This window comes from Meles meles, chromosome 6 (genome assembly GCF_922984935.1).
Source record: "Meles meles chromosome 6, mMelMel3.1 paternal haplotype, whole genome shotgun sequence".
Lineage (NCBI taxonomy): Eukaryota > Metazoa > Chordata > Mammalia > Carnivora > Mustelidae > Meles > Meles meles.
The window spans coordinates 35,757,211-35,771,890 of record NC_060071.1 but is presented as its reverse complement, the minus strand read 5'-3'; the positions used below and the strand labels follow the sequence as shown (position 1 = coordinate 35,771,890).

At 35.1% G+C, this 14,680-nt stretch overlaps 1 protein-coding gene and 1 non-coding gene across 3 annotated transcripts in view; both read left to right on the top strand.

Moving 5' to 3' along the window:
* Positions 1-14,680, top strand: part of ARIH1 (ariadne RBR E3 ubiquitin protein ligase 1) — a 121,938-nt gene that overhangs the window by 72,158 nt on the left and 35,100 nt on the right. For both annotated transcript variants that reach the window (XM_046008163.1, XM_046008161.1), the window contains 3 exons: positions 455-599; positions 8,000-8,092; positions 8,595-8,650. In XM_046008163.1, the coding sequence (XP_045864119.1) occupies positions 455-599; positions 8,000-8,092; positions 8,595-8,650 (294 nt within the window). The remainder of the gene's footprint in view (positions 1-454; positions 600-7,999; positions 8,093-8,594; positions 8,651-14,680) is intronic.
* LOC123945251 lies at positions 948-1,094 on the top strand. Its single transcript, XR_006819135.1, has one exon. It is a non-coding gene; the product is annotated as a U4 spliceosomal RNA (small nuclear RNA).

The window sequence follows — 14,680 nt, the reverse complement described above, 5'->3', positions numbered from 1 at the left end:
TAGGTAGTTTACTTGCTAATATATTTAAGCTGGTATAACTAAAATTATTAATAAAATCATTTGTATAAAATATTAGCCTAGCCTTTTAAAATACCATTACCCTTCCTTAAGGTACCTGTAGAGATAGTACAACTTTCATTCTTAAGTTTTAGTTGTAGTACTGTTCAAATACTAATAGCTTAGCTTCTCAGGATAAAAACAAAGTAAAAAAATACCAAAATAGTAACAAAAAACTTAATCTGCTTTGACACACACACACACACACACACACACACACACCCTCTGTTTTGCTACAGTTTGTAGCCATACACCTCCTTTCTTCTGAGCCAAAAATGTTATGATCTGGGTTTATTTTAATACAGTTCATTGCTGTTCCCTATAGAAATCAGGTTTTTGGAGAGCTCTAACAGTGTGCTATTGCTGGGCTCTCATCCTTTCTGTTTAAATAATGCAGGTACTTTGATGGAAACCTGGAGAAGCTCTTTGCTGAGTGTCATGTAATTAATCCAAGTAAAAAGTCTCGAACACGCCAGATGAATACAAGGTCATCAGCACAGGATATGCCTTGTCAGATCTGCTACTTGAACTACCCTAACTCGGTGAGTATCTGGTAGTTTAAGGCTAGCACTGACTCTCTGTTTCAGAGGGTAAATCAATTTAAATTACTTAAACAAAGGAAGATCTGGGAGTCTGGGATTGTATTATAGTAAAACAGTAGCCTATCAGAATATTAAGGATAAAGGAAAGGAGGACAAAGAATAGAGCTTATTCTTTCCCCCTCCTCCCCTGATTGCTTTTTAAAGCAGCAGCTTGTCATTACACACCTAAATCTATTCTGAGTTTATTTTATTATCATGGGAGAATTGTTTAATAGGTAGGCAGTGAATAGAATTATTTTCCATCCAGAATAAGATAGATTTAAACTAACATTTTAAAATAAATATCCAAGCTTTGCGCAGTGGCAGTATCGTAGCCAATGAGGTTTATCCGAGGCGCGATTATTGCTAATTAAAATAAATATCCAAAACACTAATAAAATGTCTTTAACAGTATTTTGCTAGGGAGCTTTCAACATTTTTCATAACAGAAGAGTTTCACTTATAAAGATTTTAAATATAGCAAGTGGTGACAGCGTTGCAGGAGACGCTGGGACTAGTTAAGTGATTGAAAGTATCCCCCTTAAGCCCTATTGAATTTAGGCAATCTAGTAAAGAATTTTAGACTTAAACATAATCTTCCTATGAAGGCCTTACTTTATTAGTAACTATAAGAAAATACTATTTGTGACATAATGTGTTTAGTCACTTGGAATTCACCTCTTTAAGATGTTTTAAGATACCTAAGAAATAGCTTAATTCTATAATAGTAACTATCTTATTTATATTCTCTGCTTTAATAGTTAAGCACCTCTTTCTGGTAATTACTATATACAAAGTCTTTGTCACCAGTATTGTATATTTTAACACACTGAAGGTTTTTCATTGTTTTTCTTAGAAGTTTATATATATAGTATCTCTGTAGAGGCCCATTTGAAGGGAACTGACTTGTTCACGTGCTTGTCCAAGTGCTTAGAAAAGAGGTTTTCAAAGAAAGTTAATTAAGTACTCCTAGAGAAATAAAACAATGAATTAAAATAATTTTGTAGGTAAAGTGTTGAGTTGAATTTCCAAACTCTCAAATTTTGCTTATAGCCCTGATGCTATTTGTTTTTGTGTAATTATTAAATGTCACTGGGTCTGAATTATTTATATCTTTCAAATGAGTAAGATATTCTTTCATATGCCTCCTATGCTGAGAATTGTATAAGTTCCCTCCTTTAAATCAGTCTAGTAGTCTTAGGTTGAGTATTTAAAAAAAAAAAATCAGCATTTCTATTAAAAATAATTAAATTCATGTTTGACCATTTTATTGTCTGTCTTTAACAAATTCTTCTTGCCAGGTGATATTTCTGTAGTTCATTAAAGTTTCTGTGACGTAATACTGAGACCCAAAGAATTTTGTCCCAGATTATACCGGGTTTCCTTATTCCCTGTCATTTCTCTTCCTGCTCTATAACCAGCTCCTCCCTTGTTTAAATCTTAAATGTAATTTGAGTACTGAAGCTAGCTGCCTACAAATATCCCCTATAACTTTCTCAGTGCCCTTGGTTTTGTCTAACAGTTTTAACAAATTAAAATGAAAAATCATGACTGGAGATTTGCATTGTAAATTTTGCTTGCACTTTTAACTAATGATAGAGTACCTACTATTCATTTATTCGTTTATTCAATGCACCAGGCACTATTTAAGTGTTAGAAACACAAGGGAGAATAAAAACATATATGCCTGCTTCTGATAATTTACAGGTTAGTTGGGTAGATAAGAGATAAATAAAATGACATGTTCAGAAGGAAAGGTAAACACTTTGACAGGTCATGATACTGTGGGAACATGTTGGAGAGAGACATCTAACCCAGTTTTCGGCTGGGGGGAATCTCCCACAAAAACTGACTTGTGAAATAACCTCCGAAAGTGTGGCAGTTAGGTGAACCAGGAAAATAGAGCAGTGTAGAAACCAGAGGAAGAGAATGTACCTCCAAGAATGATAAAAACATTGCAAAAAAACTTCAAAGACTTGAAAAGTGAATTTGGAATTAACAACATGAAGATTACTGATGATATTGGAAAGTTAATTTAAGTAGTATGGTAAGATGAGAAACCATACTGTGTGGGCTGAAGAATCATTGACTTGAAGATGGGAAAGGAAATGGAGGCACTAAAGATGAACAAATTGCTCTTTAAAGGACGTTTGGCTATGTGAATGACAGGACAAGAAAGCAAACAGCAACATGGGTTGGAAAGTAAGTTAAAAGTTACGGAAACTGTGCCAAGCACTATGAAAAATACAGTGTGATAAAATTAGGACTTCTTTTCTCATGGTGTTTAGACTAATAGAGAAAGATAATTTTAAACTTCTCAGTTCTGCAAATAAATGTCATCTGAGACTCAAAGCTTTAATTGGATGAGTGATTTTTTTTTTAAACCTCTGTTGTACAGTTCCCATGTTTCAATTTCCACCATTCTCTTCAAACACTGATACTTGCCTTTTATTATGTATATCTCCAATACCTTTATGCTCCCAGAAAGCAGCTTTGGCTTTATACAGTGCCATATGCAAAAAAGTTTTTTAAATAAATGCTTTGATAGCTAGTTTGTAGCACTTCGAAATTAACTATTATGGGTGATCTCTTCTTTAAAAAACAATTTCCTGAGAATTTGGTGCACTTTTAAAGTTTATAAATTCCCACATACACACCCCCACATCCCTGTGTTGAGGCCAATTCAAGGGTTTCTTAGCCCTGGCAACAGTCATTCCTGTATAATAAGGTTGTTTTGAATTAAAGCATAAGATCTAGCATTGCTAACACCCCCACTTCACTAGGGAATATAGTTAGGGCTGTGATATCTCCCTTCTTATGAAGTAAATAATTTTGTATATTCTAATAATCAGACATGTTACATAAATGCAACTTTGAAGATTGTGAGGATAGTCCACCCTCCCATACCTCACCCCTTAGGCACCTCTGAATCGTTGTGCTGGGAATCTAAGTCCAACCCTGCTTAACTCATTCCATTTTATGGATGAGGGAACTGATGCCCTGGTTATTCAGTTTTTATAAACAAAATGGCTTTAACTTTAGGTATTATATGAGCAACTTCTGATGGAGGAGAGATATTTCTTAATGTTCTTACTGCTGTTTGATATTACAGGGATAAATGAACCCTGTAAGAGTGTTTATGCTTTCATTTCTATTTTAAAAGGACCATTAATTTCTGTTTTAAGTAATATTTCATGTATTTTTAGTATATTCTGTGTCAGATTTATTTATGAATAAGTATGTTGATTATAATCTTATCCCTTGAGTTAGGGACCCAAGTAGGTAAGCACAAACTAGTAAAGGAATAGGTATGTGAATGGAGGAGGATGGAAAGGGAAGTGGAACCAGATAGTGATACCTAGATAAGTCCATGATAATAATGCCACTCTTGAGCACAATGAATGTGTTTGTACCAGAGCTTAGTTTTTGATTTATCTTTAGACATGCATGTGTTATTTATTTTTCTAGTTTATCTTGTTTGGTAATGTTACCTAATTAGAATTATTGGAAAAGAGACCTTTAAAAAGCTTTGGTTTTTTTCTTATAATGATCACTGATCTAGAAGTTTCAAAGGTAGAGATGTTTCTTGCAATGCTCACTTGGTAACCATTGTGACCTCTAATCTCTCAATATCAAGTACTCATATTTGGAAAAAAACAAGCACATGAGGATGTATATGTGTTTTTAAGTTATGAATAAAACATTTTAGAATTGTTGATCTTTTACGCTGCTATAATTATCTTATACAGAATGCTCCTTCCCATTATATCCTTGAAAATCAGATGCTCTCCACTGGTGATCTGACAACAAGTTTGTGCCAGATCTCCTTTGCCAACTGGGGGTAATGAGAATAGATTCTTTTGTTTCCTAGTTTTGTTTGTTGTTGTTGTTGTTTTTAATGGAATATTGATTCCCAAAATACTCATCTTCACTTGTTCTATGAGTGAGTTAGAATCCTTGTCAATCTGACTAGCACCACATTTTAAACTGGGTAAATGTTTTCCATGTCATTTTGTTCATAAGACTAGTCTTAGGATTTGGATACATTTTTTTCCATGTCTGCTTCTGGGCATTCTTTATATAGTTGATGTGCTATAGTGTAGAATTTTGTATCCTTACTATTTGTATCTGAATGTCATAAGCAACATCAGAAATTTCATGAGCATTTTTCAAGTAACAGCTAGAAAATGGAATGGAATAAAAGTACCACTTAATATGAGCCACAAAAAGAATAAAAGAGCTAGAAATAAACTTGGCAAGAAGTGTGAAAGATCTATTATGAAGAAAACTTTAAATACTAAAGGAAATAAAAAGACAGCTTGAGTATTTGAAGAGGTAGAATAATAGTAAAATATTGAAAAAGAAAACTAGACTGATGAGAGTAAAGAGGAACTAGTCCTACCAAATACAAGAATAATCAGTGCAGTAGAATAAGATGGAGTCAGATATATGTGAGGGGAATTTGGTGTATTGTAGAAGAGGGCATTTCAAATAAAGTGAATTCAGTAAATGGTATTGGAACAACTTGGTTGCCATCTCGACTAGAATCTTAAATTCCTTCCTAAGTCTTTACATTAAAGTTAGTTAATTTAGATGCTGGAAATTTTAAAACTAATAGACTTTGCTACATAGAAGTAGAGAGCTTCTTCATGGCAACAAAATGTGAGCATTCAGATTGAAACAGAAAATATTTTCTGTGCTTATAAATGGCCAGTTTTCTAAATAGGTAAAAATCCCTGCCATTAAATCACTAAGGAAAAAAATAAACCCAATGGAAAAATGGGCAAAATAGATGAAAAGAGTGCTCAGAAAAAGAAATATATAGTCTTTAATCTTCTTTCAGATGTTTAAACTTCACCCATAAAATAAACTAAGATCAAAACTAATGGATTTAACTTCATTTTACCTGTTAGATTGGCAAAGATCAAGACGTTTGCTAATATACTATGTTGGCAGGGTTGTTGGGAAGCCAGGTTCTCTTGAACAGTATAAATTGCTACATCCTCTTTGAATGAACCTTGGTAATAATCAATTAAAGTGTAAATGTATGCCTGTTATAATATCACTTGTACCAGTTTGTCCCAAGATGCATTTGCATGATCACAATGATGTATATATAGCCAGTACAGTAGCATAGTAATGGTGGACTGTTTAGATAAATTATGGTACCTTCACACAGACTGTAAAAAGAGGTGGACCCATGTGTACTAATGTAGAACAATGTGAGAAATCTATTATATAATAATTAACCAAGGTGAGAATGTGTACTGCTCTTACTATGTGTGTGTAGCTGTGTATGTTAGAACATCTCTGGCAGAATATGTAAGATATTGAAATAGGGATTACTTCCCTGAAGTAGAGGACAAGGATGGGGATAAAGGAGACTTATTTTTCAGGGGTGCCTTGGTGGCTTGGTCGGTTAAGAGTCTACCTTTGGCTCACGTCATGATCCCAGAGACCTGACATCAAACCCCATGTCAGGCTCTGTGCTCAGCAGAGAACCTCCTTGTCCCTCTCCCTCTGCTGCTCCCACTGCTTGTGCACTCTCTCACTCTCTGTCAAATAAATAAAATCTTAAAAAAAATTTTTTTTTTGATGGGGTACCTGAGTGGCTCAGGTCCCAGGGTCCTGGGATCAAGCCCCACCTACGGCTCAGTAGGAAGCCTGCTTCTCCCTCTCCCACTCCCCTGCTCCTGTGCCCTCTCTCGCTTTGTGTGTCTCGGTCAAATAAATAAATTTAAAAAAAAATTTTTTTTTGAAAGGGAGACTTATTTTTTCAGTATAAACTCGTGCTATTTTTTTTTATATTTTATTTATTTATTTGATAGGCAGAGATCATAGGTAGGCAGAGAGGCAGGCAGAGAGAGAGGAAGGGAACCAGGCTCCCTGCTGAGCAGAAAGCCGGACTGAGGGCTCGATCAGGACCCTGGGATCATGACCCAAGCCGGAGGCAGAGGTTTTAACCCACTGAGCCACCTAGGCACCCTAAACTCATGATATTAAATAGTTGTTTTTAACCATGAGTCTGTATTACCTATTCATTTAAAAATAATTTAGAGTAAACATTGTAAAATATACTTAGTTGAAACTAGTGACTATTATTTGTATATTATAGAATATAATAGACTCCATTTAACTATCCATCAAATTAGTAGTATTTCATATCATGTAGGTAATACAAGATTAGACCAAATGTTACTATTATTCTTAGCTATCTGAATAAATCTTTTGGTTTCCATAAGATTTTATTGATTATCTAGGTAAGCTACATTTCATGCAACTCAGAAGTCTGTGTTTGTGTATCATTTTTAAACACAGCTTTGAGAGATAATTCACATATGATACGATTCACTTATTTAAAGTGTTTTTAGTATAGTCACAGAATTGTGCAATCATTACCATAGTAAATTTTAGAACATTTTCATAATCCCGAAAAGAAATCTCGTCTCCTATAGTCACTACCCCTTACCCATCCCCATCCCCCAAGCCACTCAACCCTAGGCAACCATAATTTACTTTCTCTATGAATTTGCCTGTTGGACCTTTCCTATAAGTGGAAATCAAACAATATGTAATCTTTTGTGGCTGGCTTCTTTCATTTAGCATAATGTTTTCAAGGCTCATCTGCATTATAGTATGTATCAATACTTCAGTCCTCTTTATGCCTGAATAATATTCTTTCATATGGATATTCCACATTTTGTTTATCCATTCGTCAGTCCGTGGACATTTAGGTTGTGTCTACTTTGGGGCTACTATGGATAATACTGCTATGAGTATTTGTATACAAGTTTTTGTTTGGAGCTATGTTTTCATTTCTTTTGAGCATATACCTAGGAGTGGAATTGCTAGATCATGAGTAACTCTATGTTTAATTATATGAGAAACTGCCACAGTGTTTTTCAAAGTACCTGTACTATTTTACATTCCTACCAGCAGTGTATGAGGGTTCTAATTTCTCCACATCCTTACCAACACTTGTTACTATCTTTTTGAATATAGTAGTCCTAGTGAGCGAAGTCCTGTCTTATTGTGGTTTTGATTTACATTTCTCTGATAGCTAACGATTTTGAGCATCTTTTCATATGCTTATTGGTACATGACATATTCTTATATTTAATACGAACTTGTCTGCCTTTCCTAAAAATTATAAATATCTACTGTAGATGTATTGCTCATTAATTAGGTTATTTTGTGTTAATTATATTTGCATGTCTAAGTTTCACCACCAAGAAGTTTATTTTAGGAGCCCAGCTAGTCTTGTCAGAATGAGAAATGTGACCTAATAGAGACTGAATCACTATGTATAGTGATTTTTCTGATAATGTCTTTTAAAAGTCCATGTATTATTTTTGTTGCAGTATTTCACTGGCCTTGAATGTGGACATAAGTTTTGTATGCAGTGCTGGAGCGAATATTTAACTACCAAAATAATGGAGGAAGGCATGGGACAGGTAAAGATGCCAATTTAATTTTTAGTTTTTGTTGTATTTCCTGCAGTGTTTAGACCCTTCAGAAATATAAACAGGTGAAGCATCCTTGATTATGAGTTGCATGGGGAACTTTTTTCTGTATAAGACTAAAAGATAACTAAGGCTTTTTTTTTTTTTTTTTTTTTTCTATTTACAATGTGGCAGTCCACTTAAAGATACAGTTCAGGTAATGTTTCTCAGCAGCATTAAGATGTGTGTATGTATCGGGCTAAATTTGTTGAGCAGTTCTGTCAGGTATCTTGCTTCTGCCTTTTAAGTTTTATATTGAAAAACCAATTATTCAGGTTAGCAGTTCTAGTTACCTTGTGATAAACACACATACCTATTTCCTTTAATAGAAAGGAGACGATTAAGATCCTATAAATGTTAAGGTATTCTCAACCTACTGAAGTGCCTGGCAATGGTAAGCATTCAGTAAATATTTGTTGAATGAAGACATAGTTTAAATTTCAATCTTTTTCAGACTATTTCGTGTCCTGCTCATGGTTGTGATATCTTAGTGGATGACAACACAGTTATGTAAGTATTTTTGATAGATTATGCATGTTGAATATTGGTTAGTTGGTTAAACCAAATTAATTTTTGCTCAAACCTCAGAAGAGGTAGAATTTTTAGTCTGAAGAAACTTTCTAATCTACACTCCTTTGTAGTATAAAAGCTTGTTTCTAACTTACTAATTAAATGCCCAGACACTATTCTTGTAAACATAGCGCAAAATACTGGGCAGTATATGGTGGCCAGATTTTAGTAGACCTTGGAAGTGGAGAGTAGGGTATATTGCTATGTCAGTTGAGGTCCTTTGAGAAGCAGATGCCAAGATAGAGGTAAAAGGGAAGAAGATTTGTTGTGGGATATCATCTGTGCAGCTTAACGAGAAAGGAGTAGACACACTATAATTCAGGTATGACACCTGTTAAAAGAGACAGAGAAGGAAGAAGGATTCAGTAAGAAGAGACTCCCAACTATGGGTCAGCTATGAGAGACTCTGGAAGCTCTGTGGGGAATTCCAGGCAACACAGGGAATTGACTGTAGATGAATGCCTCAGTAAGAAGAAATGGCTGGACCCTAATCCTGGAGCTACACAGGGGAAATATGGCCTCATCTGGAACACTATTTCCAAAGGCACTGCATCTGGAAGTTGTTGGCTAACTGCTCTTGTGAAAGGTTCTCTGAGGAAGGGAAAAAGAAACTTGAAGAAATAAGCATAGATTTTAGTGCTGAACCTGTGGTGATATCCTGGGTTAAGTCTTGAATCAGTGCGGTTTCATAGCCTCAGGCTACCTAATTGACTTCACTTTAGGAAGATAAACAGATTGAGGGCCTGAACTATCTGCAAACAAATTACGGAGTTAGTACTGGATAATTGCCTATACGGAAAGGTTTGTCTGTATTTAAGCACTGGGATTTGAAGGTAATAAAAGTAAAAACAGCCATGGACTTCAATGAGCAAATTTCCTATACTACCTATAAAGCCTTAAATTGACTTAATCAGTACAGTTTATAAAGCTCACAGATTCCCATTTATTAATCTCAACCTACTTTTGGTTTACTAAAACATACTTACTATTGCTTGTTGTTAGCTCTATGTTGTTAGCTCTATGTTAGCTCTATGTTAATACTGTTTCTTTCAGTGTTTTTTTCCGTTACTGTTTTAAGCTAGCAAAAATAAGTTATGTATCATCTTGATACATCCTTCCAGTTGTCTGTATCTTATCATCTGATACTTTGATTCCTTGTGTTCTTTCATCAATACATGAGTTTTATCAATACATTTAATCAGTATAGGTCACTGTATCTTTTTATCCATTACACAAACATTTACTTGGGAGCATTAAGATGTTTCCTTCTGCCAAGAGGTACATAATAGTAAAATGCAGAATTTAAGTTTTATATATAGAGGCATGTATAAAGTACAGTAGAAAGAAACAAGTTACTCCACCTGAAGAGGGTTTTTTTGTTTGTTTGTTTGTTTTAAGATTTTACTAGTTGAGAGAGAGAGGAACAGGGGGAGGGTCAGAGGCAGGAAGCCCAGTGCATCAGGCTCTGTCCCAGGATTCCAGCATCATGACTTGAGCCAAAGGCAGATGATTAACCAACTGAGCCACCTAGGCACTCCCCACCTGAAGAGTTTAAGGAGTATTATAAATGAGGTAAAAATTTAGATTGTGGGAGTAGAGGGTAACACTGCTTAAAGAAAGAATACCAGTTTTTTTTTAATATTTCATGAGCTTTTCTCTGTTAAGTGTTCTGTGGTGCCTACTATAGAGAGTGGCATTGTATTAGAGATGAGGCTAAAAGGACCTTGACAGTTTATCAGTTTCATCATAGAAGTTGTTTAGATACAATGTATTTGATAGGGGTTGGGGCACCAGTCTGGCTCAGTGAGAAGAGCCTGTGGCTCTTCATGGGGTCAAGCCCCATGTTGGGTATAGAGATTACTGAAAATAAATAAACCTTAAAAAAAAAATACAACTTTGGTAAAGTGGAGGATAGTTTAGAATGGGGAGGCATTTGGATAGGAAGATGTGGCTATGAGTTTATGAAAATTTATGACATTTTTTGAGGGGAAATGGAGTAAATATTTTCAACACATAAAATGAATGTGGTTAATATCGTAAGGTCTCTTACAAATCAAGAAGAAGATAATCCTATGGAAAGCAATTCACGGTGAAAGAAATTTGAGGGTACCAGGGTGGCTCAGTTGGTTATGTGTCTGCCTTTGGCTCAAGTTGTGATTCCAGGTTCTGGGATTGAGTCCCCCATCGGGCCCCTTGCTCAGCGGGGAGTCTGCTTCTCCCTCTCCCTCTGCTGCTGCTCCTGCTTGTGCAAATGCTGGCTTGTGCTCTCTCTCTCTCTGCCAAATAAGTACAATCTTTAAAATAAATTTTAAAAAAAATTTTGAATGCTAAGAAACATTATGTAAACATTTCCATAAGGTAAATCAGAATTTGATACTCCAGTTTTAAAAAATTGTGTTTTTTGTTTCTGCATTTTGGATTGGTAAGAATTAACAGTTTGGTAATATGTAATATGAGAATATAGTACAGTAGAGAATACAAATTGTTGCAACCTTTTTGTAATGCAGTTTGACAATTTCTACAAGTTTATATGCTCTTTGGACTTTCACGCACTAGTATCACTTTGAATATGTCATTCTACTGCGTTCATTGTTTCAGATAAGTTAGCTGTTAATCTTAATTGTTCCCTCTTTGCTACTTTTTAAGATTTGTTGTGTCTTTAGTTTAAGACAGTTCAACTGTGATATATCTAGATGTGGCTTTCTTTGTATGTTTCCTCTGGGGTTTCTTGTGATCTTTAGATAGGCAGCCTGGCACATTTACAGAAAACCTGGAGAATACTTATAAGAGCATTTCAATACTGATAACAGTCAATCAGCTAGGGCTTGGGGATTAGGAGGAGGGATTTTTATTTTTCACCTTATATAGTTGTATACTGTTGGTTTATGTCTTCCATTTTCTTCCTTATAAATAAATAATTTTGTTTTGAAGGGGCGGGGGGTGGGAGGTTGGGGAACCAGGTGGTGGGTAGTAGGGAGGGCACGTATTGCATGAAGCACTGGGCGTGGTGCAAAAACAATACTGTTACGCTGAAAAGAAATAAAAATAAAATAAAATGATTATGGTTTTTGAGTCAAAAATTATACACAATAACTTTTATGTAAATTTTAAGATTTGTGGAGAATATAGATGATTTATGGGAAAATAAATATGTAGCAAAAACAAAACAAAAAATAAATAATTTTAGAATTAAGAGTTTAGCTAGTTAAATGAGAATTTTTTTTAAGTGTTTAGTCTTAATAACTGAATATGCCTAACAGCTTTTTTCTTAGTATGAAAAAAATAGACTCCTTCACAGTTGTGGTATTATCATTTTTAAATTTTAAATTTGATAAGTTAAAAAATAGTTTCTTGTTTTAATTTTAATTCAGCTCACTTGGAACTTGAATTGAGTCTGAAACCACATTCTTACTTGAACACACATTCTCCTGTAATCTTGTCAAATTGAAACTAGTTTTTTTACCCCTGTATACCTTATGGTCAGGAGGCAGAGTTATTGTCTTAAGCCCTTAGTTTCTCTACTTCAGGTTAAAATCCATGTATATCCTTGAGTCTTGTGTTACCCAGCTATGCTGTAGGCATTTTTGCTTTTATTCGCTCGACTTCTTGGGTTACTCCCACTTAATTATAGTGTTAACACTTCACTCACTGTCTTTCTCCCAGGGTTTGCTGTCAGCCAGTGTGGTTTCAGTGTCCGCATGTATAGTCTGTTATTCTATACCATAACCCTGTGGTACTTAGAGTGTGATCCCCCTATCAGCAGCATCAGCATTACCTAGGAACTTGTTAAAAATGCACATTCTAGGCCCAGATCCAGACTTACTGAATCAGAAACTCTGGAGATGGTGTCCAGCAGTCTGAACAAGCTCTCCTGGTGTCATTCTGATGTAGGCTTACGTTTGAGAACCATTGTCATAGCCTTTCATTTTCCTGATGTATTCATTTCCAGTAAAATTCTCTTTACCCAGATCCCAACTCCCAAGGCCACCTCCCTAGGCCTATTCCAGATCTACTGCAGTTGACTTTGCCAAATCATCTTTTTCTGCATCTTCCTAAAATATTGCTCCTTGGGGTTCTAGGTTTCTTCTCACTTTAGACACTCTACTTAAAATCATACAGTGGATCCACATTTGTGTGTCTAGGTCAACTCTCTCTTCTGAGCTTGGAACCCTTATATCCCACTGCCTATCAGGCCTCTTCATACATACATTCCTCAGGCTTTGCCTTATCCATTTCTCCTACCACCACCACCAAATTCATTCTTCTGGCTGCTCAGTATTAAGAAATGGTACCACTGGGTGTTAAAGACTGTCTAAATTAGAAACCTGATGCTATCCCGGATTGATTTTTCTCCTACATTTCCCAGAGTGATCCATACACCACATTCTGTCATTTCCGCATCTAATTCATCCTAAATCCATCCATTTCCCTCAGTTCCTACTTCATTAACCTGATCCAGCCTTCAGCTTCTCTTAGCTAGCAGTCTGTGACTGATTCTTAAATGATTCCCTTAAGTTGTTTCATCACCTTTCAGTTCTTCATTTCCATTCTGTATTGCTTACCTGTGCAACTTCATCTCAACTTTTCTCACATTCTCTTTTCTAACAGTGTAAAACTTGGCTTCTTGAAAATACTATGCATTTTATTTGCATTTGATTTGGTTTGACTTTACTTTTTTTCTAAGGTCTCTTGACTTCACATGCAATACTCTCTTCATATTTTGCTGTTCAGTTTTGTTATCCTACTCATCCTCTTAGTCATTATTCAGGTCTTAGTGTAGATTTGCATTTTGGGGGCGCCTGGATGGCTCAGTTGGTTAAGTGACTGCCTTTGGCTTGAGTCATGATCCTGGAGTCCCAGGATTGAGCCCACATAGGGCTCCCAGCTCCATGGGGAGTCTACTTCTCCCTTTGACCTTTTCCTCTCTCATGCTCTCTCAGTCTTTCTCAAATAAATAAATAAAATCTTAAAAAAAAAAAAAAGATTTGCATTTTGGTTTGGGCAGAAATCCTATGCACTCCTTAACTCCCCTGTATTTCCTTTTCTATACATTTTTGTAATTGCCTGTATCTGTATCCGTTTTCATTCTTAGACCATACGCTGTATGACCCCAGGTCTCCTATTTATGTTCACTAAATGCTTATTTCCATTCAGGATGTGTGATCTTAAAATGCATAACATTAGTTATGTCATAGATTCATTTTTTTATTCCTTAGCATTGAGTATGTAATATGTGTGTATCCTTGAATAAGTAACTGGAAATATATTATTCTCTTCTGCTTTTATAAGCATGTTCATCATTGTATAACTTTAGTGATGGATATGTGCTATACCATCAAGGATGTTTGGCTGAGTGGGTCTCCTCTACATAGTGGTCTCATATAGTTATACTTCCACAGTTAGGAGGTTAACTGGATACTTTGAGAATTTTTCTTTATCCGAAGATTTGTCTTTGTTGTCTTCATGAGACTAATGAAAATCATTTCTCTATATTTATCACTTGAGACCAAATAAATATTCATCTATTTTTATTCATCTTACCACTTGGTTATTTTTTAAATATAGTTGTTTTAGGGTATAGATTTCTTCTATATATAATTTTTCTATTAATAAGGGGTGATAAAGGTAAACTTGTATCTATTAAGTCTTTAAATACCTTCAAGTAATACTATTTAGTCTCACTTTGACTAATCACACACATCTGGAATTAATAGTGTTCTCATTTCAGCATCCTCTGAGATATTGTTAAAAAATTTTATGATTTATTTTCATATATGGAGTTTTTAGAAACAGGCAGAGTTGATGACAGGAACTAATTGTTACTTCTAGCAAAATTACGCCAGATGCTTTTACTTTGAGCTTTAATGATACATAAAATTTTTAAAAAATGAATCTTAGGATCATGGTATAGGTAATACATAGCTCTACTAGCTAATTTCCCACCTGTCTGAAACAGGCAGAAATTTTTCT